Source organism: Talpa europaea, assembly GCF_964194135.1.
Source record: "Talpa europaea genome assembly, chromosome: X".
Classification (NCBI taxonomy): Eukaryota; Metazoa; Chordata; class Mammalia; order Eulipotyphla; family Talpidae; genus Talpa; species Talpa europaea.
In genome coordinates, this window is record NC_140081.1 from 61,693,043 (window position 1) to 61,719,982 (window position 26,940).

At 44.5% G+C, this 26,940-nt stretch overlaps 1 protein-coding gene across 1 annotated transcript; it reads left to right on the plus strand.

Annotated features, from left to right (window-relative positions):
- The first annotated feature begins 4,042 nt into the window (after nucleotides 1–4,042).
- SRPX2 (sushi repeat containing protein X-linked 2) lies at nucleotides 4,043–26,940 on the plus strand. Its single transcript, XM_084258711.1, has 10 exons — nucleotides 4,043–4,139; nucleotides 8,410–8,490; nucleotides 16,295–16,486; nucleotides 20,665–20,841; nucleotides 21,142–21,268; nucleotides 21,415–21,536; nucleotides 22,963–23,142; nucleotides 23,458–23,591; nucleotides 25,454–25,575; nucleotides 26,631–26,940. The coding sequence occupies exons 1-10, from the start codon at nucleotides 4,058–4,060 to the stop codon at nucleotides 26,809–26,811; spliced, it is 1,398 nt and encodes a 465-aa protein (XP_084114837.1). The 5' UTR covers nucleotides 4,043–4,057; the 3' UTR covers nucleotides 26,812–26,940.

Sequence of the window (26,940 nt, forward strand, 5' to 3'; positions counted from 1 at the left end):
TAGTAGGAGAGAACAGGGGGAACCAAAAAATTAGAAAACAGTAAAAGACCATTTATTAATAAAAATCTCTGTCCCCTCCATTCCAGTAAGGGCAGGGACAAGTCTGAAATGAAAAAACTAGGGGACAGAGGTTGTCAGGGATGATCAGTGACAATAAGTGTGATCATCCCTGTCGTCTTCATGTGAACAAAGTGCTATACGGGGAAAGGAAGACCAAGTAAATTGCCTCTGATTGGGGTGGGTGGAGAGAAGCTTCTCAGCAGGAAAGATGGTGATGGATTCAAAACACCAAGAAAGGTGGGAAAGAAATACAGGGTAAATATGTCTGTACAAAGGAACCAAGGTGTGAAAGGAAGAACGAGGAATTCATTGTGTCTAGAATGAGGAGACAAGGAGTGAATGCTTAAAACTGGGCTGAGAACATAGGCAGGGTTTGCTTGTGAGGGTAAGGTAGACCCAGTTGAGAAATTACAAGGTATTCTTTGACAAGAGGGAGCCAGTGTGTGTAGGGGGGGACAGGGAGGGAGAGGGGGTTATAGAAGAAAACAACACTGGGGATTTTCTCTCTCTCTCTTCCATTTAATAGAGTCACTATTTCCTGACAATAAGTTTTAATTCCTAGATCTTATTTCAAGGGTCCCCAAATATGGTCCTATCTTATTTTGTCAACTTTGTTTCCTACCACTCCTGAACCCTCATACCAGTGAGTCCACCACCGCCCCCACCCCACCCCCCGCTGACCTAACAATGAGCTCTTGTTGATGTCACGTCCCTTGCCTGAGTGCACATGATGACCACCTTTCCCCACCGAGTCCTCACTGCCTGTACGATAACATTAAGAACTTTAGAAAACAGTAAAAGACCATTTATTAATAATTTTTTGGTTCCCCCTGTTCTCTCCTACTAAACATAAATCCACTCAGAGCTGGAGAGTAAGCTCCATCATGTCAAGGATGACAGTGTTTACCACTGTATCCCCGGTTCTTAGCTTCTAGTAGATGTCCAGAGAGATTAGTTCCCAAAACACACACAATTGTAATTAAGAACACTTCTATTGAATCTCTGTCGCTTCCATTCCATGAGGGGCAAGAGTATTTGTCAATTTGTTCACTGATGTCTCTCAAGTTCCCAGAACAGCACATAGCACATAATAGGTGCTCAACAAATATGTGTTGGATTGTGAATTAGGATGTCAGGGATTTTATTTGTTTTATTCATCATTATGCCTACCATCCTTAACATGGTAGATAGTTGGTAAATTTATTGATTGAATGAGGCCAAGGTCAAGCCTTCTGCTTCTTTATACCACTGGCATGCTGCTCGACACATGCTAAACACTCAATCCGTGTATGTGATTGGTGGATGGGAAGTGAAGCAGATTCACACTTGCTACTGAACTTTTTATTATCCTGAGCACATTTCTTCCCTTATAACTGAGAAAGAGCTGCCAGCTTGCATATATATAACTAAAAAAAAATTCTTCTATAGCCACTGCCTTTTCCAAGATGGGAATGTCAACCTTGAGGAAGGGAGAATGTAAGAAGTTGCTCTCTACCATAGAATAGCCTTGTTACCCAATACTAAAATGAAGAAAGCTCGCATAGTGAAGAGAAACATATCCTTGCATCAGAGGTTACTGGGAAACAGCTATAACCTTGCCGTGCACCGATCATCTAGATTCACTTAAACAGCCTCCCAATAAAGCCTCTCTGGACATGCTAATCAGCCTTGGTTCTTCAGGCAAGAATTTTGTAGTGTTTTTGTAAACAACATAATCTTACCAGAAATTGAAATCCACAGAAGTTAGATCATCCGGGAGGGTTTCAAAGTGTCTGACCCTGTGCTCTCTGGCTAGCATGTCACCGGGAGTTGGGGAATGCTAAGGAATGGCAGGGGAAATCTCCAGAGGATGGCAAAGTCACTACACTCTTTCACTCTCATTGAAGTTTGTGAAATTCCTTTTCATTCACTCCTGATGTCATGCTGAGTCATAACAAAAACAAGCATTCTTTTCTGGGCCACATCTCTGGGGGCCCCCTAGCCTGTCTCCTGGTTATTGCTATGCTCGCAGGCTTGGGGGCAGCACCATTCATTCTTCCCCCTGTTCTGCAGCAGACGGACTGCGTTCCTCTAATCCTTGTATTCTTTCTTCCCCATCGCTCTAAAACCCTTCTCAGAGAGGAACAGCTAGCTTTGGGGATAATGTAGCTTTAAGGAACTTTTGGCAGATGCGGATGTCCTAACATCTGGGCAGTGTTAACAGAATCCCGGAGGCCCCGGACAGACCAGGAGCCATTCGTTCTAGGAATGTTAAAATAGACATTTTTCCGACTGATGAGAGAAGCAGAGAAGGAAAAAGAGAAGTAGAAAGAGTACAGAAAATCATAAAACAGGTAAGATCTGCTGCTTAACATCTCCCGCCCTCCTCCCCTCCATGCACTGCCCTAGTTCACAACCATGGGGCTTGAGGAGTGGGGGATAAGAGACCCAGGACTTGAGCAACATGACTCGGGGTGGGAGGAATTTCTTTAGTGAAGCTGGATCCTATGCTGCTTTCCACTTGAACCTGACCCTGCACAGACACAAGTTTCCACTACCTTCCAGCCTGCCTGCAACAGAGGGATGACTGCCTCCGGTGAGTAGAGTTTTCAGTCTGAGATTGGGGAGGAGGTGAGCAGGGAAACCTTCAGCAGAGCACAGGGTCTGGAAAGGAAAGCCCCTGTTCCAAAATCAAGGGGCTGCATGTGGAGAGGATCAAGGATTCACTGCTCTAGCTGTTCATTTTCCTGGCTCTCTCTTTAATCTCTTTATCATCTCCCTGTTCCCTCTTTCTACTTTTACCTCTTTCCTCCAGCACTGGTAGATTTTTTTTTCCTTTCTAGCTTCCTTTCCACTTGCTCTCATGTTTTCTCTATCCTACTTCATTGCCACTCTCTAGACAAAATTTGAGGCCAAGTAACGATGAATTGGAAAATCAATCTTTGCCATTCTTGGACTTGTCATGCCCATTGGGGACTCTGGTCAGAATCTACCATCTTTTAGGTTCTCTGTTTCCGGGACTGACTCCTCCCCCAAGCATGGCATTTCATTGAAAGCCACTGGGTGAATGAGTGCTTGTTGAAGGGTCCAGCTGTCAGTTTATACCAATGGACAGTGAGTTTTAATACTGCCATTTATGAAGCATTTGCTGACCGGGAACCACAAAACTCTCATTCCATTACAGTGAGGGCTCTTGTAGCTTGCTCACTCTCCCTTCCTGTACCTTGGTAGGTTCTTCCCAACCTCGCTGACTTCCTGCTGGCGGGGCAGTGTAAAACCACAAGGTTAAGCTGGACTTGGAAACCAGAAGCCACTGCCTGTGAGAATGGAGACAGGAAACATCCACACCTGTCCAATAGGAAATTGGTGATAATCATACTCCCCTATGTACTAGGTAATAACTATTCTATAAGGTAGATACTGTTGTTACAGATGAGGAAATTGAGGTTCAGAGAAGTTAAGGACTTTATCAAAGGCTGCATAGCTAACAGGTACAGAATAGAATACACATTCAGAGTTGTGTGAGTCCAGAGTTCAAGTTCTATACAAACTAATTCTTCCCCAAGTACTAGTTGAATGGCTGAAACCATCAACTGCCAACCTATAGAGCTCAGGATTCCCTCTGGGTTTAAGAGGACTTTATATTTTGTTTTCCTGCTCTTAGTACCTCTGTGTCTTTCTCTATAACATGGACCATAGAAAATTTGCATCTGATCTCATCAGCGTCCATTGAGAATTGTTTTATGAGCTCCTCCTTCTGAGAGGAAAAGGAACCATCGATAGCAAATAGAGTCTTGTTATTTTATAAAGTAAATGATCCTTACAAGGGGGACAATATAACAGACATTCATTCATTCATTTAAAAATCTCTCTTTTTCCTTGCAGATCCCACATTTCTGCTTGCCTTGAAGTTCCTGATGGCTGATTTCTGAAAGTTATTTTTTTCTTTGCCCTGGTACTTCTGGCCACATACCTCTATTCCTATCTCCCTAACAAACCTTCTCCCTGCCTTTCGAGGATGGCAAGTCAACTAATTCAAAGAGTAGCTCTCTCCCTGCTGCTCTTCCTCATGCCAGCAGTGACACCAACATGGTATGCAGGTAAGTCCCAGGAGCTTTTGCCCATTGTTTCCAGGGAGGGCAGAGCCAAGACCGAGCTTTGAGGATGAAAGAGTTAGATTGCAATATGAGGCACTTAATTAGATACAGAGAAAACTTTTCTTAATATTAAAGATAGTTTAACATTGCAACTGGCTATCAAGAGAGTCTTTTAAGATAAACTATCAGATAGCTAAATGTGGGCTACACCAACATAAAAATGACAAGATCGGACACCATAGACTTTGAGACCATTGTCTCACCTGCTTCTAGACTTAGCTTCTCGTAAATCATTTTCCAGTATTAATTCCTTTATGAGTTAAATCTTAATTCCTTTGTCAAGACCACAAAAATAGGACTTGGGCCACATATGTCACTTGGAAAATATAAGGAAAGAAAATCTTTTCACGGAAAACAAGAATCCATCAAAGTTTGCCCTTCCTTCTCTCTCTCTCCCACCTCAGAATTTATCTACAGGGTGAGATATTTATAGCCCCCTTCTGTCAAAAATTATTAATGGCAACACAAGACATACAAGTCACATTCTCTTAAACAGGAATTCCCCAGTTTCTTCTTGCTCATTCCTTACTTCAGAAGGGATGGAGATTGCTGAATTCCTGAATGTTTCTTTCTTTGCCCCTGAAGACACAGGGAACTGAAGAGAACAGATTCAGTGAGGAGAGGGAAAAGGGGAGGGGGAGGATAATGAGGTGGCAGACAGAGGTTTTTGATGGGGTCCAGCTGGCATTCCAATTGCTAAGAATATTCTGTGGCCTGCAGTGTCTGCCCTCATGGGGCGGGGGAGTCGGAGGGTGAGTAGGGAAAGGAGACAGACCTAACCAATGAAGTTAGGAAAATGTCCAAAGATGAGTAAATAACAAACTACTTCCATCACAGCCACAGTCATTGCAGCTAAAATTTTCCACATGCCCTTAGCTCCTGGTTGAGGCCTTTGGCAGCAGCTCTGTTTGTCTGGAACAGCTGCATCAAGCTTTCAAACAAATATGCAAACTTCATCCCCTCTCCAGCTTAAGTTGGCTTTATAGGGGTGAAGCACAAGGACTGACATTGAGATGAAGAAATTCAAGTTAAACCCTTGGGAGAGTACAAACTGGGGTTCAAGGAGCCCGAAGTCTCCAGAAGATAATATGTGTCCCTTTCCTCCTCAGCCTCCTCCTAGCTTCAGTTCAAGGACATAAGACCAAAATCCAGCCAAAGCCCACAGAACTAAGGTGTGGGTTGATTAGATGGCTCAAAGCCAGATTTTGAACACCTATATAAAATCTCATGGGGTGCATAGGCCTTTACCTTTCCCAGGACAGGAGTCTGAGGTGTTGGTGTCTTGAGGACAGGGAACGTTTTGTTTCTTTTTACATTTGTATTCATCTGAGGCTCTCGAAGGGCTGTTTGCAAAGGTGGAACCTGCCACTTCTGTAAGACTTTCCAAGGTCACCACTCCTGAGCAGTGCAGGCTAGTGAGGTCTCTGGTAACCCTGCAGACCCACTCATTATGTCCCCTGATAGCCTTAGGAGGCTATAGGATGGTATTTGGAAATTTTCCATTAATCCTTCCCTACATTGCTAGCTCAGCTGTCTAAACTCTCTCCATTTGCTCATTCATTCATTCAGTCAGTCATCCAACAAATATGTAGTGACCACTCTATGCATTCTGCACCCTCGCTAGCAGTTCTAGCCTTACCTTCAAATGGGAATGGCACAAAGAGAGCAACCAACTGTGAATTCCGGGCTAATTAGGAAAACCAGCAGGGGTTCGGGAGGGTTAAGAATATAAGTAAAGTGCAGAGTGGGTTTAAAAGTGTATATTAACATTTCTGTACAGTTCTGGAAGTCAGATTGTATTTGTCATCATAAGCCAAGCATGAGTGTGGATCTGAAAATAGCCGTCAGCTATTAGTTACATTTCCAACCACAGCTCTGTGAAGGGCAGGGGCTAGAGCGTCTGGCTGTGCTATGGAAGTTGGAGGAGCGCAGTAACAGACCACAGAGTAACTGCTGCTCGGTCTAAAGGACCTAAGGGGCTGCCCTCTCCCCTCCCCCCAGGGCATGCCAACAGAACAATGTCAGGAAGGTGCCCCTCTAATGTCATCCTAACCCTCATCTCAGTATCCTAGTATTTGCAAAAAATACCCAAAGCCAGGCAAAGGGGGAAAACGGAACGGTTTAAAGTGACCAAACCCACTCCCTTCGCAAGACAAACTTGGCTCCAGTCCACCTACCTCCGCACCCTGGTGGCAACTGTAATTATGGAATTGAGTTTTCCCCTCAGCTTTCCCACATCCCATCTAATTCTAGAATGATGTAAAATGATCGGTGGACTTGGAACACGTGCATGCGCGCGCACACACCCCCACACCCACACACCCCAGTAGGGAAGTTGGAATTCAAGAAAGATTTTGGATTTTTATCTGCTGGACATTGTACAAAGTTCTCTCCTACCTCCATCTGTAGTGGACTGACTGACTTTGGTACTGAGGGTGGTCAAACAGCCCTGGGCTAGAATGCCCACTCTGCTCCTTACTAGCCAGGAGAACCTGGACTACTCTCACTCCTCTGGGCCTGTTTCCCGGTCTGTAGGTTAGAGAGCAACAAGGGCACCTATCTTCACTGAGAGGTTAGGGTAAGGTCCCGAGGTAAATATGTAGCGGGTTGAACACAGCCCATGCTGAGTGCTGCTAGCAGTCCTTGCTGTTGTTGCTGTCATCCAGCCACAGGCCTCTGGCACTCCTGTGTGCTCCTCTGGGAAACAGAAGCTTGCTCCCTGCTGGAAATTTCTTCACAAGCCAGCTCTTCAGTCAGAGTGTGGGGACCAAATCCTTTAGGGAATCACACACATCTGGTCTCCTGTTTACAGGAGCTGTAAGGCTTTGAGGCCGATACTAAACTAAAACAGCTGACAAGAATTCCATGCCCCACAAAGAAACCTCCCATGTGGTAACAGGCAGAGAAAGGGAGATGAGGCCTTAGGAGAAATAAAGGGAAGCCAGAAGAACTGAAATGGGAAAAGAGAAAAAAAAAAAAAACAATTAAAAAGGAAAGAAAAAAAATGAAGTCTTTCCTCTGGAATGCGGGTAACCAATGAGGACATGATTTCATAACGCAAACTTTCAATTTGATTCATTCCCTCCTTCATCAAGCTGCACTGGTTTCCCACCTCCTAACCCGCAGTCTGGGCCTGTGGGGAATGGAGAAACTTCATCATCCAGGGCTGTGTTCCACCCTTTACTGCAGGGGGCCCTGCGCCTCCCTCCCAGAGGAGAGGCAGGCTAGCTTGTGGTCCTCGTGTTTACACAGCCCAAAGGGCTCCCGCACTAAACCCAGCCTTGTCAGGGAAGCACACCGGGTCCTGGAAATGGAGACTGGTCTTCTGATCACAGCAGCGCTGGCCCCTCTATTCCCGTGCCTGCGACGGGGCTCCGGGAGGCAGGAAGGAGGGCTTCTAAAACCTCCACTCCGGAAAGGGCCAAGTTGTATTCCAATTAGTTTGTTTCACAACTGATTTCCTGCCGTCTGCTGAAACACATTGTTCAGTTTCCCAGACAGCCACAGACCTGCCTCCACCAGGGACTGGGCCACTTATCGGGATGGGGGCAGCTTGTTTAGCAGCTTCCCGCTAAGGCTCCTGATTAGAGGAACCGGAAATTTCTCCAAAGCACTTTTCCTCTTTGTTCTCCAAACCAGGGCAAGCTGCTCAGGACATGAAAACTATTCTCATTCCCCCTTACCTTTTGCATCCTCCTTTGCCTTCGCATGCTACCCCAGCGATGGCAATCAGGTGGCAGAAGGCTGATGCTCTGTGGGCAAGTGGGAGCTGAATTATTTCCCTCTGAGGACTGTGCACAGGCCTGTCACCGGTGGGAAGACACCTACTCAGGCTCTGTTTTGTCCTCCTAACTGGGAAAATTGTCCATCCTCAGAACTTGGTGACCAGTGACTCACCAAGGAAATAGGTCATGGAAAGTCCAGATTGACTGCACTGATGAAAGGTCAAGAAGTTTGATTTTTTTTTTTTTTTTTTGCCTTTTCAGTGGACGCTTCTAGCGCTACCAGGGAGCTCCCACCCCACCTCAACCATGAGCTCCATGTACCTGAAGTGTGAGCTTTGCCCACAATAATTCTGCTTTACAAGGCAGAATTTTCCCCTTAGGTCCCTACCCATGTCCTCAGGAAGGGACCAAGTTGGATAGGGGGAAGGTTGGAAAGGACTTGAGTGAGAAATCAGTGTATCATCTTGATATTGTCTTCTTCATTCCAGGTTCAGGCTACTATCCAGATGAAAGCTACAATGAAGTATATGTTGAAGAGGTCCCCAGGGCCCCTGCCCTAGACTACAGAGGTAATCCACACTGCTTTGCAGACTCAGGAAGAGTCTGTTCTGGCCTAAGGCCTAGGCATCCCCTAAAGCATCCTCATCCAGCTTAGCTCATATGTACCAAAACTGGTGCTCAGGGAATCAGGGACTGTGATTTCTAATCATGAACTTGCTTCCTGACTTGCTCTGAGACCTCACCTGTGTAGCACTAAGGTTGCCCACCTATTATTAACCATTAAGTATTGACTGAGTGCCAACCGTATGTGTAATTCTGTGCAAGATGAGCTTGTGGGTGAAACAAAATTTAAGTTAGGGTTTTGTCCCCTCAAAGAGCTTACATTCTGCAGGTGCCAGGGGAGGTAAGAAGGTAATAGAATTAGCAGATGTAAGGAAAGGATGCGTGAAACTATGTGGTAGCAGTAAATGCAATAGGAGTGAAGAAAAAGAGGTCAGGGAAGGGGTCATGAAAGATGATATTGAGGTAGGTCTTGAATGATGGGTGGATTTTGAGAGCTGGAAGGGCAAGAGGAGGATGCTCAGCAAAAACAGATGGCCACGGGCATGGAGGTGAGAACCAACCTGTTATAGGAGGAAGCCAATCTGACTGGAGGAGATAGAATGTGGAGGATGTAGTAGAAAAAAAAAGTTGAATATAAAGAGTGAGACTAAATTAGGAAAGTCTCCATGATCTAGGAACCCTTCTAAGGAAGACTGAGAAGAGTGAAGAGCCATTCCTGCACTAAAAAGAAAATTAGACCAGGTAATATGTAATGGCCTTTCCCGTTCTAAGATTCTTTGTTTACATACTTGGCAAGCCACACAGGAGAATTTAGCTGTTTTGCTAAGAGCTCTAAAGAGGGGAGTGACACGGTAAGTGGTAACTGCAGAATATTAGCCTCGTTATGTGTATAGAAAGCTCTAGAGTATGGGCTCTAGACAGGTAAAGCCTGAGCCAGGGAAACATTCCAGGGATCAGTTCAATGTTGGCTAGAGGTGACTGAGGGTAGTGGCAAAGAAATGGAGAGTAAGTAAGAACCCCTGAGATGTTTCAAAGATAGATATAGCAAGAGATTTGCTGTACCAAGAACCTAAGAAAAAAAACAGGTATCTGAAAACATCCAGTCTGAATACCTGGGGGAATTGTAAGACCCCTGTCAGAAAGGCAAGGTTGGAAAAGAAAATTGCTTTGGTAAAGATGCCCTCTAGGCAGTGGGAAGATGGAGCTTTGTGAGTCATCAGCTTAGATGAATGACCTGTCTGAGGGAGCAGAGGACCAAGGTCAAAGCTTTAGAAGACATCCACATTTGTGAGCAGGAGAAGGTGAGCCAACGGGGAAAAATAAATAATGGTTGGCCATGTAGGAGGCCAGGGTAGTATCTATCATATTACAGAAAGCACCTGAGAAAAGAGCTTTAAGAAGGGGGAGGGATAAGACATCAAATAGTGCAAATATTGCAAAGTGACAAATTGACAGTAGAACAAACATTTTATTTGGCAGGAAGAAGGTAAATGGTGACCTTTGAGAAAAGTTTCAATAGAGAAATGACCGGAGTTTTGACTTCCTCTATGTGCCTTTTAGCTACCTTCTGCTCATCTTTGTCTCCCTGACCAATGGCCCACACCCACTCCCTCTCCAACTCAGCACCCACTGGCTTGTAAACACCCTCCAGCCTGTTTCTTACCCACCCAAAAATCCCCATGCTCAAACGACATCTCTCGAAGATTACGATCTTCTCCCAAGGCAAATCATTTGTCACTTTCTTGAGCTACAGCCTCCTCAGCCACTCAGCAAGCACATCTCTCTCTTTTTTTAACCACCCTTCCTTGGCCTCCATGACATTTCATTGTTCTTGTCATAGCGGAAGCCAAGAGAGAATGAGATGTTAATCTGAACTTGGAGTAACCCTGACCTCTCTCCTCCATCTGTAGCAGCTGCTGGATACTTCCATTTGAAAATGTCTACCACTAAATTCTTTTCTCTCCCCTGAGGAGGGCCCTACTAGCTTCCCTTTCCGCTACTGAAAATAGTACCATCATTCTCTTAAAAATTGTTCAACAGCTCCTTAATAGCCCCTTTTCCCATGGATAATGGCACTTACCCCCAGCTGGATTCTCTGACTCATGTTCCTCCCTAACAGAGTAGCCCGAACTAGTGGCCTACCATGACCATTTTTAACAGAGTCTGGGTTTAGTGTAGCTGTCCAGTCTGGCAACTATGAGCTCTTCTCCCCACATGAAATTTATGGTTCAGCCAAATTAATAGAAGTCTCTGTTCCCTAACTGCTTTAGCCCACATTGAGCTTTCCCTCATCCATCTAGTCATTCAATATTTATTATTGATTACCTACTATGTACCTCTTCTGGAATAGAAGCTTACTGTCTGGACCACTCATTTGCCATTCATTCTGTACTGTCACTTTGGTTTCTTTCCATTACTCTCAACAAAATACAAGGAACCATGTATGACATTTTTACTTACAGAAGTAAGTAAAAAGTATATGCCCAAGAAATGTTTACTAGCTGGTTAGCATCCTGGGAGCAGAAGTCACATTTTGGAGACTGTAAATGGGAGAAGTGGATAGGAAAGAGCAACAGAGGCTGAAGGTACTTTCAAGGGGTCTGGCAACCCTATGATTAATATCAACCTCCCCCGCTGGTTATTTTTAAAGCTAAAGCCCTTAGACAAATATAAGTCACATGGTGGCCTTTGGTCTTGGGGTCAAGTGTCTCACGGCTCTCTTTGGGATGTTTCCTCTACATAAAACTAATCAAGTGACAGCCATAAAATATGATGAAATCTTGCCATTTGTGACAACATGGATGGATATGGAGGGGAGTGTGCTAAGTGAAATAAGTCAGGAGAAAGACAAATACCAGATGATTTCATTCATTTGTGGAATACAAAAGAAAAAACAAGATAAACAAAAACAAACCCTGACAAGAGAATGGTGGTTCCCCCCAGAGGGGAAGGAGGGAGGAGAGATGGCAGAGGCAGCTGGTGGGTTGGTGGGAGATGGTGATCAGACATTTGGTGGTGGGCGTGGTGTGAAATGTACAGTTGCTGATACCTGAAACCTATACATTGTTGTAAACTAATGTTATCTCAATAATAATAATAATAACAAACCAAGATACAACCTTAACAAACAAATAATCCCAATCAAGTGAGGTTATCAGAGACTAGTGGGAGTGGGGACGGGGTGGCTGAGAAAAGTGCAATTTGAGCTCCCAGCCTCTCTTGAAAGGTCTTTTTGATCTCAGAATCAGCAGCTCTGCAGCTATCCAGATGATCCTGACTTAAGATGATTCAACTAAAGACTGTTTGACTTTATGGTGGTATTCAGTGGAAACTGAAGTACCATACTCAAGCAAACACTGGCAAACACAGCTCCCACTCAGCATTTTTGACTTATGATTTTTTCTTTTTTTTTTAAGATTTATTTATTTATGCATACAGGCCAGAGGTGTGGGAGGTGAGAGGATCTTTGATTTTCAACTTAGGGTGGGTTTTTACCCCTAGGGGCATATCAGGACTTAACCCCATAGAAAGTCGAGGGAGAGCTGTCGTGCTTAAGAGGCTTTCTAACATTCAGAGATGACAGCAGTTTGTTGTTCAAGGAAGGTTGAGCTGGTGGCTCAAACCCAGATATCCATTTAGGGAATATAACCCCCAGGGTTAGATAGTTTACATATTCAATTTCATTTGATTCTTAAAGCAGCCTTATGAAACAGGTTCATTATCCGTATTTGAAAGATCCAAGTCCCAAAACTCAGAGGAGGCAGAGCCAAAATCTCAAACCCAGGTCTATCTGACTCCAAAACCACACTCATGTCTCATCAAAACTTGTTATTTAAAAAAAAAAAAAGGTTTAAGAGAAGAGAGCTCATTAGTAAAAAACCTGATCATTATTTGAAAGCAAACTACCTGTGTAATTTAGTGCCAATTTCAATTAATTTCAAAGTTTCTTTCATTCCATTATCCTAACTCCTAGCTTGGAGTCAGAAGCCCTTCTGAGACATGCCTGCAGGCCCCACAGATGGCGCCAGCCCTGGGCACTGAGGTAACTCTGCCTGAGTTATCTTGAAGCAATCACAAAGCAGGCCCTTTCAACCCTGGGTCAGCAGGTCATGTTCTTTACCACCCCTAAGTAGAGATAGGTGAACAGCTGCACAGAGCAGAGACCATGGATCTGAATTCAAGTCCCAGCTCCCCCACCTTCCAGTTCTTTGACCCTGGACAAACACCCATTATGTGCCAGTCACAGTGCTGTGTGTTTTATAAATATTATTTCATTTGAATAAACTGCAGGTTTGCATGGAGTAATATAGAAAGCTTTCTAGAACACATCATTAAGTTTATAAAAATAAAAGCATTGGTGGCTTTTTATACATTTGAATTTCAAACCACGTGGCTATATTCTCTATTCAAAAACATAGCAGCCCAACATGCTGCAGCAGCAGATACTGTGGTTAGAACAAACACCAGGGTTAGAGTCGGACAAAGGTTGCGTTCAAATCCCACTGCCCCCCTTACTTGTTGAGGGACCCTGGGCAAGTTACTTCCTCTTCTGCAAAACAGAGAAGTAAAATAGGGAAGTAGCCACAACGCCTACCTATCACAGGGATGTTGGCAAACTATTGGAGGTGATGGGTATGAAGATGCAAATACCTAGCTTGGTGCTTGGCACTCAGTAGCTACTCATTAATGACTAACACGTTTCCTGAGACATTTGCTCCAGGCAGTACAATATTTTACCACGTTCTTAGTTTCAGTTTCCCTGCAGCGCTCTTTGGGTACAGTTGTTGAGTCAGTTATGGATCTCCATAACTATGCTGCGACCTCACCTGTATTGCTTCATCTCATCTGCACGAAAGGTATTGTCCTGTATCTCCTTCACTCCCATATCACATACTATTTCCCCTGCTTTCCCAGTTGGCTCGATGTACCAAAAAAAGGAAATAAGGTCTGGAATGACTTGATGGTGAGGGCAATCAGGGGTTCCCACTTCCCTTTCTAACTGCTCGGAAGCCTGTGGTTAAATAGTCTAGAACTCTATGCTATCTGTGCTGTCATTGTCATTGGCTTAATAGCTCCTGGAGGCAGCCTCCTTCCTTCTGGAGATCTAAGCATGGTGACTATAGTGCCTAACACTACGCTGCATGCTTGCGGTTTGCTAGCGAGTACATCTTAAGTGCTCTCACTTAAAAGACAAAGTGGCTATGTGAGGTAGGTTAATGAACTGGATTGTGTGTGGTAATCATTTCACAATGTATACTTATATTTAACATTAGGTGGTACAACTTCACTATATACAATTTTATTCAATATATCTCAATAAAATTGAGGGGAGGGAGAAAATTGGGAAAGTGCTTTTGCTCTTTTCTACCCTTCCAACATGTTTTCTGCCAGGAGTCTGCCAGAACAGCACATTTGAACTTACTTACAATAGCGAGACCTTCTCTTCTGTCTTGGCTTTTATCCTGTGCTTTATATTTCCCTTTATCATACGGGTTTGTCCTGTCCATTCCAATCTGATGTATAGAAGGACAATCTGACGGGAATGATTACTGAGATCTCAGCCTCCCACGTCAAGTCCTTGTGATGTGTGTCGTTACCATACCATCACCAGCTCTGCAACTGCAGAGCTTAAAAGATATTCTGTTATTTGGAGGTGGCGTTTCCAGATGGCAGCTGTGCATCACAGGTACGGGCTCAACGATACTGGAAGCCACAAGTGTTTGGTGCTTGAAGGATACTTTTTCACTGTCAACTGGCCTCTGTTTCCAGCTGCCCTCAAGCTGAGACTCTACCCTTTTTTTGTTCCTTTAGTTCCTGCTATGCTCTTTATCAAAGCCCCTCTTTTTATGTCTCCTCAGATTTGGGAACTGAATTAACTCACGTGGGACTCTCGCCTTCCCAACTGCAGGCTAACAGATCTGTGTCATCTTGTGTAGGCCTTAGCAGGTGGCCCTCTACCTGCTCATACGTGTACTTAAAAATCTGAACAAGCTGAGAGTGATTTATTTCATATAGCCAACAAGGCATGTTTATGACACCTTTATGATTTAACAGCCCTATAACCATTTGTGCTCAGCAATCAACGGGGATTGGACTTTCATTCCTAAGCAGCCTTCTTTGATGTTGCATTCCCATTCCCTTCCTCTCCCAATTTTACATTTTGTGTTGTTTTTTATATTGTTTTAAATTTATATGCCACAAAATTCACTTTTTTTTTTTTTTGGTGTCAAGTTCTATGGGTTTTGACAAACTCAAAGTCCAGTAACCACCACCATAATCCCAAACAGTCCCATCACCTCAAAAACTTGCCCAGGGCTGCCCCTTTGAGGTCTTCTCCACCTCTACTCCTGATCCCTGCCAAACACTGACCTATCCCTATCTTTTTGCCTTCTCCAGAATGCGTGCAAATGGAATCGCACAGCATGCAGCCTTTAGTGTCCAGTTTCTTTCACTTCACAATCTGTATTGGGGATTCATCCACGTTGGTGCATGCATTAGCACTTCATCTTTTGTGTGGATAAACCAGTTTACCCAGGCACCCATAGAAGGATATTGAGCAGCTTACAATTTTTGGCAATTATGAAGAGACACTTTAACCATGTGTGTACAGGATTATGTGTGAACACGGGTTTTCGTTTCATTTGGGTAAATAGCTAAAGCGAGACTACAAAGTGGCAGTGTGTATTTACTTTATAAGAAATGGCAAAAGCGGGCCTCCCCGGTGGCGCAGCGGTTGAGCGCTGGGTTGCAAAGCTGCCCGCAGCCTCTGCAGTGCCGGTTCGATCCCCAGCTGCTCCCCGGCCACCGGAGGAGGGTCCCACATGGCGCGCAGACCTCTCCTGCCGCCCGCTGCTCCCCTCAGCAGTGTACTTCGGTCCTTCTGCCTGCTCTGCTCCCCGCTCTGGCTCTGGTGAATTCTCTCGCCCTCCCGCGCTTCTGACTGTACCCAATGCTTATGTAAGTAAGTAAGTAAGTAAATAAATAAATAAGGCAAAAGGATTTTCCAAAGTGACTATCATTTTGTTTTTCGCCCAGCAATGTATGAGAGTTCTAGTTACTCCTCCTTCCCAATACTAAGTATTGCCAGTTTGTTTTTAAATTTGCTCCTCCTAATGGGTGTATAATGGCATGTTCTTGTAGTTTTAATTTGCATTTCTCTAGTGAGGCTGACCATCTTTTCACATGCTTACTTTTCACCAGTATAGCCTGTTCAGTGACATGTCTATTCATGTCTTTTGCCCATGTTTTAACTGAATTGTTTGCCTTTTTATTGCTGAGTTTGTGAGTTCGTTATGTATTCCAGATACTAGTCCTTTGTCATATATGTGGTTTGTAAGTATTTTCTCCCCATCTATGGTTTGTCTTTCATTTATTAGCAGTACTTTTCACAGAGCAAATGATTTTCATTTTGCCAAGGTTCAATTTATTAATTTTTTTCTTTTATGAATTGTGTTTTTGATGGCGTGTCTAAGACCTGTTTGCCTAACTCTGGAGCCTAGATTTTTTTCCCCTAGGTGTTTTTTTTTTCTCTACAAGTTCTATCATTTTACTTTTTACACTTAGGTCCATGATCCATTTTAATTGTTCTGCAAGATTGGGCTTAGGTTGACGTTGTTTTTCTTTTCCTTTCTTTTGTTCTTTTTTTTGGGGGGGGGAACCTTTGCCAAAAATCTCAGCATATGTGTGTGGGTCCATTTCTGGATCTTCTGATCTGTCCCACTGATCTATGTGCCTTTTCACGAATACCACACTGTCTTGATTACTGTTTCTATCTTGATTACTCTATTTCCTTTTTTTCTGTTGCTACAGTTCCCCGATGGTGTTATACGCTAAATATCCAGGATGGAGAAGCCACATGCTATTCACCGAGGGGAGGGAATTATCATAGCAGCCTGGGCACTCGCTGTGAGCTCTCCTGTGACCGGGGCTTTCGACTAATTGGACGGAGGTCGGTGCAGTGTCTGCCAAACCGCCGTTGGTCTGGAACTTCCTACTGCAGACGTAAGTGGTGCGTGTGCACACATACACTGAGGTGTGAGTCCAAGAGAAGCCAGCCAACTGGCCGGCCACCAGGGTATATACCTGGAGGTGTTACTATATCCTCTGTCAAGTACAAATCGAGAACTTTCCACAGACTCCCCAAAGGGCCTTTCTCCTTCCTAACAGCTAGCTCATTTTTCCTCTCATCGTGGTTATTACCCAAACAGCATGGACATGGAAGTTAAAACCAGTCCTTCTGGTTCAGGGGTCCAGGTGTACATAGGCTATGTCTTAGGCCTGGGCCTTCCTCTGGAGCTCTTGAGCATATGTGGTCTCAGCCTCTTCCCCGCTTGTGGTGAATTGCTGTGCTTCCTAACCTAAGGCCTTGGAAGGCCTTGGTGATGACACTATGAGATGTCTCCTTTCTTCATATTCTTCTGAAAGTCAAGAAGAATCCCTAAGGCTAGAATATGGGATGCTAATATTGACACATTCCAAGTAATGTCCTTCTCAGCTCCCCAATCCCTACATTGAGTTCAAGTTCTATGCCCCATCCCTTCTAGTATCTGAGCTTTTCTGTCCATTTGGCCATTCCTGAATGCCATTTGTAGGAAAGCCCTGTATGGGTCACTTCAAGACTTTCCTAACTTCCTCAAATATCCCCAGGTTGCTTATAGACTAATGGGGGAGAGACACAAACATGTGCACATGAATATAGTGTAACTGGATCAGAGGGGTGAACATTCAAAGAGGGGATGGTCAGAGAAGACAGGGTGGAGGAGAAGAGAGGCTCGATAGCCAGAGAGAAGGAAGTCACCGCATCCCTCAGGTGACCGTAATTCATTGGACACTTAGATCCCACCGTTCCTAAAGTGTATTTGAACTGCCCTTACAAAATTAAAATAATATGTCTATAAATGTAAAATGAACATGAAACCTGTTGAAAGAATGGAGATGTCCTTATTTCCAGGTGCCTAGAATTAGTTGCATTTGAGCACCGAATCTGGCTTTGTCCTTTGTCATAAAAGACAAAAGTGTGAGCACTTTGGATCTATTATTTTCACTGTCACTTAATACTAAGAAAATAAATTCATCTGAAAAGACAAACCTTCTTCTTGGCCTTGATTTCAAGGAGGTCATTTTTTTTTTTTTTTTTTTTTTTTTAAATAAATTTTATTGTTATATTCCCCATACAATTGCAGCCCCCCCATTCTGACCCCAATCCCTCCCCTCCCGCCCCCCTAAAAGTGTCTCTGGTTCATAGTTTTTTGTTGATTTTGATTTTCACTATCTTATAGTTATTCATTTTCCTGGTCCCTTATTTAAGTTTTCTAGATTCCTGCTATGAGTGAGACCATCCGGTATTTTTCTTTTTCTTTTTGGCTTATTTCGCTGAGCATGATCCCTTCCAGCGCCATCCATGTTGCTGCAAATTGCATGTGTTTATCTTTTTTGAATGCTGAGTAATATTCCATGGTATATATGTACCACATCTTCTTGATCCAGTCATCTATTTTTGGGCATTTGGGTTGTTTCCAAAGCTTAGCTATTGTAAACAGTGCTGCTATAAACATAGGGGTGCAGGTGTTCTTTGGAATTGATGTTTCTGTGTCCTTTGGGTAAATACCTAGGAGTGGAATTGCTGGATCATATGGAAGCTCTATGTTTAGTAGGTCCAGAAATCTCCACACAGCTTTCCACAGTGGTTGGACCAGTTTGCACTCCCACCAACAGTGCAGAAGAGTTCCTTTTTCTCCACACCCTCGCCAACATTTGTTGTTGCTAGTTTTTTTAATATGTGCCATTCTCACTGGTGTAAGATGGTATCTCATGGTAGTTTTGATTTGCATTTCCCTGATGACAAGTGATGTTGAACATTTTTTCATATGCCTGTTGGCCATTTGCATTTCCTCTTCAGAGAAGTTTCTTTTAAGCTCTTCTGCCCATTTTTTGACTGGATTATTTTCTTTGTTGTTGTTGAGTCTCATCAGCTCTTTGCAGATTTTTGTGATCAGTCCTTTATCATTAGTGTTGGGTGCAAAAATGTTCTCCCAGTTGGTGGGGTTTCTCTTTGTTTTTGTTATTGTCTCTTTTGCTGTGCAAAAGCTCTTTAATTTGATGTAGTCCCAGCTGTTTATCTTTGCCTTCACTATCACTGCTTTGGGTGATGTGTCTGTAAAGATGTCTTTGATGTGCAAATCACGTAGTGTTTCGCCTATATTTCCTTCTATATATTTTATGGTTTCAGGTCTTATGTCTAGTTCTTTAATCCATTTTGAGTTGATTTTTGTGTATGGTGTGAGGTGGTGGTCAAGCTTCATTCTTTTGCATGTAGCGACCCAGTTTTCCCAGCACCATTTATTGAACAAACTTTCTTTGCTCCAATGCATATTCTTTGCTCCTTTGTCAAAGATTAGTTGACCATAAATCTGTGGGTTTATTTCTGGATTTTCTATTCGATTCCATTGGTCTGTATGTCTGTTCTTGTTCCAATACCATGCAGTTTTGATGATTATGGCTTTGTAGTATAGTTTGAAGTCTGGGAGTCTGATGCCTCCATTCCCTTCTTTTTTTTTCAGGAGAGCTTTGGCTATTCGGGGTTTTTTGTGATTCCATATGAATTTCATCAATAATTGTTCTATTTCTTTGAAGAATGACATTGAAATTTTGATTGGAATAGCATTGAATCTGTATATTGCTTTTGGAAGGATGGCCATTTTAATAATGTTTATTCTTCCAATCCATGAGCAGGGGATGTCTCTCCATTTCTTTGTGTCTTCTTCTATTTCTTTTAACAGTGTTTTATAGTTTTCTTTGTATAGGTCCTTTACCTCTTTTGTTAGATTTATTCCCAAATATTTGATTTTTTTTGTTTCAATAACAAAAGGGATGGTCTTTTTGATTTCTTCTTCTTCAGATTTATTGTTTGTGTATAGGAAGGCTACTGACTTTTGCGTGTTGATTTTGTATCCTGCCACTTTACTGAACTGATTGATGAGTTGAATTAGCTTTTCTGTGGAGTTTTTGGGGTTCTCTATGTATAATATCATATCGTCTGCAAATAGTGATAGTTTGACTTCTTCTTTTCCTATTTGGATTCCTTGGATGTCTTTCTCTTGTCTTATTGCCCTGGCTAGGACTTCCAGTATTATATTGAAAAGCAATGGTGAGAGTGGACATCCTTGTCTTGTTCCAGATCTTAATGGAATTGCTTTCAGCTTTTCACCATTGAGAATGATACTGGCTGTTGGCTTGTCATAGATGGCCTTTATGATGTTGAGGTATGTTCCTTGTATCCCAAGAATTTCAAGGGCTTTTATCATGAATGGGTGTTGCACTTTGTCGAAAGCTTTCTCAGCATCTATTGATATTATCATATGGTTTTTATATTTCTTTTTGTTGATGTGTTGGATAACGTTGAATGATTTTCGGATGTTAAACCATCTCAAGGAGGTCATTTTTTAATAGGTCTTTGCATAAAGGATACTAGAAAACAGGGAAGGTAGTCATCTTCAAATCTGGGTTGGCCAAGAAGCAAAACAAACATAGTTTATATAGCTTTATTCAAAGCTCCCATAACTGAACATAGGCAGGGTTAGAACTTAGACAACCTAAAGAAATGTATGGTTTGCCTGTTACTCTCAAGTATCTCAGATGAGATTTTGGCACAAGCTCACCATCAATTCATCAGAGCAGTGCCTGCATGTGGCACACGTGGCATCTAAAAGCACATGGATTCCTCTTGAATCAAGTAGCACCAAAGCTGGCCCTCCAGGCACTGGCCTGACTAGTATTCTCACCTGGCTGGAGGGCCAGCCTTCCTCATAAGTAATTGCACTTCAGCTGAGGAGTGCTGTGGTAACACCAAAACTATACTCAAGAAGAAGCTTTCAATTTGTTCAAGGGCATCTAACATTTAAGAAACAAGAGACAAAAAGTAACAGCTGCTGAGGTCCTATGGTTTACATAAACCTGGCCCCAGAGGCTTTTAGGTATTCTCCTTTAATCTGCACAAAGATCTTCTGAATTATTCACATTTTACTGATGAAAGCACTGCGACTCAGACAGAGAAGGTAACTTGCTCAAGTACCAGAGCCAGTGAGAGGTGAGGCTGGGGCGCTATCTCAGGTCTAGATGCCCAGGCATCCCCTCCAAATAGTCCTGCCGGCCACTGAGCTTGCCATTTGGTTCTCTCTTAGAGGTGAGATGCCACGCACTGCCACTCATCATTAGTGGCACCTACACTTGCACAAATGGGGTGCTTCTTGACTCCCGCTGTGACTACAGTTGTTCCAGTGGCTACCACTTGGAAGGTGACCGCAGCCGCATCTGCATGGACGATGGACGATGGAGTGGAGGCGAGCCTGCGTGCGTAGGTAAATGCTGGTTGCTACCAGTCATCCTGCTGCAAAAAGCCACCCTGTCACTATGTCCACAAAGGATGTGCATTTCTCCCCACAGAAGGCATCCCTGCTCTCTGTGAGGGTGGCACTCCACGCACGTGCTCAGCAAAGTGATTATTCCCCTGGCCTCAGGCCTCCTTCCCCAGTTTCATTAAGCATCTTGAACAGAGAGCTCATCTTTTACCTCCCCAGTGGTGTGGTAGTGCTTCTGTGGGTCCCCTCCAAGAAAGGCAGGGGGCTCATCAATTAGCACTTGATTTCTGACCTCGACAGACATAGATCCCCCCAAGATCCGATGCCCCCACTCACGTGAGAAGATGGCAGAGCCCGAGAAACTGACGGCTCGAGTATACTGGGACCCGCCCTTGGTGAAAGATTCTGCTGATGGTACCATCACCAGGTGAGCTGGAAGAACAATGCCCCTCCCAGCAGCTACTTGAGGGCTCGCAGGCTGCCCTTCCTGAATTGAGGGCAGTGATGATGGACCCCAGACCCCGATACTAAGGGCTTCTTTCCTCAGTGACGCTTGTACCCTGTCCCATGCAGAGTGACACTTCGGGGCCCTGAGCCTGGCTCTCAATTTCCCGAAGGAGAACATGTGATTCGTTACACTGCCTATGACCAAGCCTACAACCGGGCCAGCTGCAAGTTCATCGTGAAAGTACAAGGTCAGAGGGAAGTCTTCCATTGCCACATTGCTTATTATTCTTGCTGTCTCCTGACCTTCGAGATGCCCACCACAACCCTCTTGTCTGGGTTGCCTGAAACAGACACCTCATTTATATTGGGAGAGGGAAAAAACAAGTGCACTAAAGAGGGTCATTCAGGAAGCCTGCAGGACATGTGCATACACGTTTCTAATCCCTGACTCCCCAACTAGGCCTTCTCATTCTCTCAAATCTGGATAAAATTAACAAAGATTCTCTGTGTTTGTTTCTTTTTCTTGACCTTTAAACTACTGAGCCTGATCGGTCTTCATTCTCATTCTTTCTCGTCCACTGAAATTGGTGGCCTTAGCTGTTTGATTCTTCCTCCCTCTTCCATATTGTCTGGCGTCACTCATGATAAAAATAATTTATGCTCATTGATGAACATTTGGGGAATAAATTTTCAAAGGGAAAAAGATCTGTTACCTCATTGGTCCAGAGGCAATTGCTGTTAATCTTTTAGGATTTTCCTTTCAATTTTTTTCCTACACACACTTCAAAAAATATGTAGGAGAGGGCCTCCCCGGTGGCGCAGCGGTTGAGCGCTGGGTTGCGAAGCTGCCCGTGGCCTCTGCGGTGCTGGTTCGATCCCCAGCTGCTTCCCGGCCACCGGAGGAGGGTCCCGCATGGCGCGCAGACCTCTCCTGCCGCCCGCTGCTCCCCTCAGCAGTGTACTTCCATCCTTCTGCCTGCTCTGCTCCCCGCTCTGGCTCTGGTGAATTCTCTCACCCTCCCGCGCTTCTGACTGTACCCAGTGCATGTATAAACAAAGAAACAAACAAACAAACAAACAAATAAATAAAACATGCCTCTATAAAAAAAATATGTAGGAGATATCATACTATATATCCAATATTAGATCACCATTTTTCATTTCTTGTGATAACCGAAGTATTTTCCTCTGGTTCTTTAGAAAATCCTTGGAAATATTTTTCACAACAGTATAATAATCTCTTTCTAAAAAATATCATAACACCTCTGCTGATGGATATTTAAGTCTCCTCTGATTCATTTTTGCTACTTAAAGTGATTTAATGAAGTGGGCATATTTATGCAGGGTATTTGCAAAGTCTGAGAACAAAAACGGCAATATACATACATATTACAGTTAAGATATATAAGTATATATAACAGATAGTGTTTCCATGACAATACGGAAACTTGCTTGTGCTTCCACCCTTTATGAACACCTTTATCTGCATTTCAGATTTAATTTCTTAAGAGGAAAATTCTGGCTCTCTCCTGGCCATTGGAAACAGAGAAGCCATTCATTGTGATCGCCCATGGCCTTCTGGTTTAGAAACCTCAGCCTGGGCACCCTTTGAGCCTTGTTTTTTTTGTCTTAAGAGAGACACCAGAGCACCTAACTTGAACTCCTCCCTGACAGTGAGACGCTGCCCAACTCTGAAACCACCACAGCATGGTTACCTTACCTGCACCTCAGCTGGGGACAACTATGGTGCCACCTGTGAATACCACTGTGATGGCGGTTATGAGCGCCAAGGGACCCCCTCCCGGGTCTGCCAGTCCAGCCGCCAGTGGTCAGGATCACCACCCACCTGTACTCGTGAGTTAAACCAGGGGCTGGCGGGAGTGGCCATGTTGCATATGGCACGAGGGTCCAATAGCAATGAGTGTGACACGGGAATGAGAATCTGAGATGCGTTGATTTTAAGGACCAGTGTTTCCCTCTAGAATATCCCTACTCCAGGAAGAAGGGTTTAAGATCTGCAAGTGATCTTTCCGGATCTCCCCAAGGAATGGGAGAAACAACCAAAGAGCCTCAACCTGACAAACTAGAACTCCTGAAGATGTTTTAAGCTCCCTGTACTGAGAGGAAAGAGAAGGCAATCCTCTGACTGGCCATCTGCTTTTGCTCTAGCTATGAAGATTAATGTCAATGTCAACTCGGCTGCTGGTCTTCTGGATCAGTTCTATGAGAAACGGAGACTTCTCATCATCTCAGCCCCCGATCCTTCCAACCGCTACTATAAAATGCAGATCTCTATGCTCCAGGTGAGGCGCCTAGTCAGGGATCAGTCCCAACCCCATTCCTCACACCCCCTTAGTTTCCCTAGTCAAAGAACTGCTCTCTGCAGCACAAACCCTTTTCAAACTTTCCGTGGATAGCATTTGATCAATTTCACTGTAGACAAATTTAGCACATTTTTAAAGCTGTTTTGATTTTTATCGAAAAGGCAGCAAGGCCACTGGAATGGTGCATGTCCCTCACAGTGGGCTTGGTGAAGAATGGGAAGAGTGTGGGGCAAGCACTCTGGAGAAACCTGTAAGATGGCTACGATCACATAGAAATGTTGGGAGTCAATTACGCTTTCAAAGAATAAAAGCAAAAACAAACGCCTAGACGAAAGGTGTTGCACAAGTAGCGGATAAGTGAGTCTGTGCTTTGTGTATAAGCATTTAATTCTCACAACAATCCTTTTGAGGTAGAGACTGTTACTATCCCTCATTTTATAGGTAAGGAAACTGAGGCATAGAGGGGTTAATGATTGCTAGCTCAAGACTGCTAGCTCATAAGAGGCCAAGCTGGGATTGAACTCAGGCAGTCTGACTCCAGGGCGTCGTCTTGACCACTCCCAGAAGCAGAAGAGAAGGACAAGCATTGTGATATTTCAAAGTAAAATGAGGGGGTCACATGACAATTTTTAGCACAGTTTAAGATGCCTAGCCAAAGGCACCAGTGGGGGAAAAGGGAGAGAGGACAGAATAGGTGTGACCACTGCAACTTGCAAAAAAAAAAAAAATACTAGTTTCTTGGACAGAACTGTGTGCCGATGTGACTAACAGAACCAGCTCAGATGAGCTGCAGGGGCCTGGATACCCAGGTAAGGGAAGAAATGATTTATGGGTTTCTATAGGTTGATAGGTTGATTCTTACAAGTTGCCAGGTCAATACTCATGAGCTGTTGGGACAGCTCATGGCGGAAGCAGTTTTATAAAAGGATGGCCCTGAGTGTCTAGACCATAAAGGACCTAGGTCCTCCAGGGATCCAAAATAGAAAGACAAAGGTGGTAACTCAGCTTGAACAGGAAGCAAGAACAGGAATAGGAACCGGCCAGTAGACACAATGTGAGGGTCACTACTAGAAGAGTAGCCCAAAGCTACTGGCTACTTCTGTAACCTGGCCCCGGGTCTCTGGCACAAGGCGCCCCTGCAGGACAAGGCAGGGCAAAGAGCCAGGGCTGGGTTTAGAGTGTCCGGTGGCCCAGTGTGAGGAAAGCAACAATGGTTAATAAAAAGACCACTGGGCACCATTCTAGAGAAGTTCTAGAGACTGAAAGAAGAACCTGGTCATGCTGCATAGTGGGGAGCAACACATACTTGGGAGGCAATTTCAGCCCTCAGTTTGATTCAGGACTCAGCAACTTATTGTTGTCATGGAAACTTGGGCAAGATTTTTACCCTACAGAGTAAGATTAATACCACCTACCTTGTTAGGGTTGTTGTGAGGATTAAATTTGATTACTCCTGCAAAGCATTAGGTATGTGTTCAATAAACAATACCCATTCTTATGACATCACAATAGCCATCCTTTCAGAACCTGTGCAGTTTAAAACCTATGCGAAACTAAACGATGAGAGATGATATTCCTGCTGAAATTGAGCAATGACATTTCTCTTTTCTACCCCACCTATTAACCGTTTTCATATGCTTCCTCAGATTAAGAGAAATACTGTTAGGGCAAGTGCTTTGGGAATGACAGAGTAAAAGTCTGTAGGTCCCACTGGTGTGGTGGATGGGGGAGAAGCCCCTCCTTTGCCACACTGCCTCATGTGGTCCCAGGAGGCATCAGCTAAAGAGCCTTAGGTGTGAGTGAGGGGGCCTAGGCCGTCAAGCATTCTCTCCCCCTCTCAGCAATCCACCTGTGGACTGGACCTGCGGCACGTGACCATCATCGAGCTTGTGGGGCAGCCACCTCAGGAGGTGGGGCGCATCCGGGAGCACCAGCTGTCGGCCAACATCATCGAGGAGCTCAGGTTCAGGCGTGGGGGCTGCAGGGAAGGGGCAGACAGGACGCTGGCAACAGAAGGTTGTGGGGGAATCCGCAGACACTGTCTCAGGGCACTCCTTATGTTTGAACTCTTAGGTAAGAGCAGACAGGGGCGGGACATCAGAACCCAGTGGGGCGGAGCTTAAAATTCAGATGACCAGGCCCCACCCAGAATCTCCTCAGGAATGTGTTTTTTTAAGGCCTGTCAAGTGACACTGAAGCACAACCAGGGCTGAGACACAATTACACTCAAACATTACTCAGAGAGCCCTCTGACCCTGTGGCCTCATGAACTTGTCTCTTTGCCCTCAGTCCCCAGTGGAGCAAAAGTCATCTTAAACGCCGAAATGTGACGTGCACACATCTGCCCCTGGTAGGAAAAAAAAAAAAAAAGGACTATAGGTGACAGTTGGTAGCAGCTGACTTTTCTTATCTATTCAGTATCAACCTTTCAATACCTCCACATATACTAACGGCCAATAAAGGCCCTGCTGCTCCTATTCTAGAAACAGTAACTGCTTCTAGGGCTCAGATTCAGTGGGGAGGGAAAGATTCTGCCCCAGGCAGAGACTGGGAAACACTCAGAGAGGAGACTGTACCTTGCAGCTATAGCTAGAAGAGCCAACCCTCTACACGGAGCAAGCTCAGGGATGCCACGTGTAATTGCGCAGCGATGCCCAGCCCAGCTCCGGAAGACATTAGTCATATCACAGCAGATGTTACCGGTGCTCCCCAGAGTGACTCTCTGTGACCTGCAGAGTGACAGGCGCTGGCTCCGCTTAGGGGGCCTACAGTGGAAGTGCAGCCTAGAAAGAGCAAATTGCTCCATTTGGGGTAAGGAAGGGAGAAGTCGGCAGAGCTACATGCTTGGGGCAGGAAAATAAGGCTTTTGGCAGAGAAAAACAATAGGATGAGTAGAGAAAATGGGGACAAGGGCCCAGGGGGAGTGGGAACTAGTCCAACAGCAGAGCCTTGAAAAGACACTAGAGCCTGGAGGGAGCCCAGATAAGGCCTCACGCATCTCTGGCCTCCTCTCTCTAGGCAATTTCAGCGCCTCACTCGTTCCTACTTCAACATGGTGTTGATTGACAAGCAGGGAATTGACCGGGAACGCTACAGGGAACCTGTCACCCCTGAGGAAATCTTCACATTCATTGATGACTACCTACTGAGTAATCAGGAGCTGGCCCAGCGCCGGGAGCAAAGGGACGTGTGCGAGTGAACTTGAACTAGGGCATGACTGAAATCGTGAGAAAAGTTTCTTGGTTAGCTGAAACTGGGGTAGGTTTCCCATAAGGGACAAGACTCTGAGGTGGGTGAGGTTTACCAGTCCGGGGACATTTCCAGGCAT

What these genes read in the sequence shown, in the direction of transcription:
- SRPX2 (XM_084258711.1), top strand. Translation starts at nt 4,058, where the DNA reads ATGGCAAGTCAACTAATTCAAAGAGTAGCTCTCTCCCTGCTGCTCTTC. An exon ending in ATCACCACCCACCTGTACTC is followed by an intron (nt 23,143 to 23,457) that starts GTGAGTTAAACC and finishes CTTTTGCTCTAG; the next exon opens with CTATGAAGATTAATGTCAAT. An exon ending in AACATCATCGAGGAGCTCAG is followed by an intron (nt 25,576 to 26,630) that starts GTTCAGGCGTGG and finishes TCCTCTCTCTAG; the next exon opens with GCAATTTCAGCGCCTCACTC.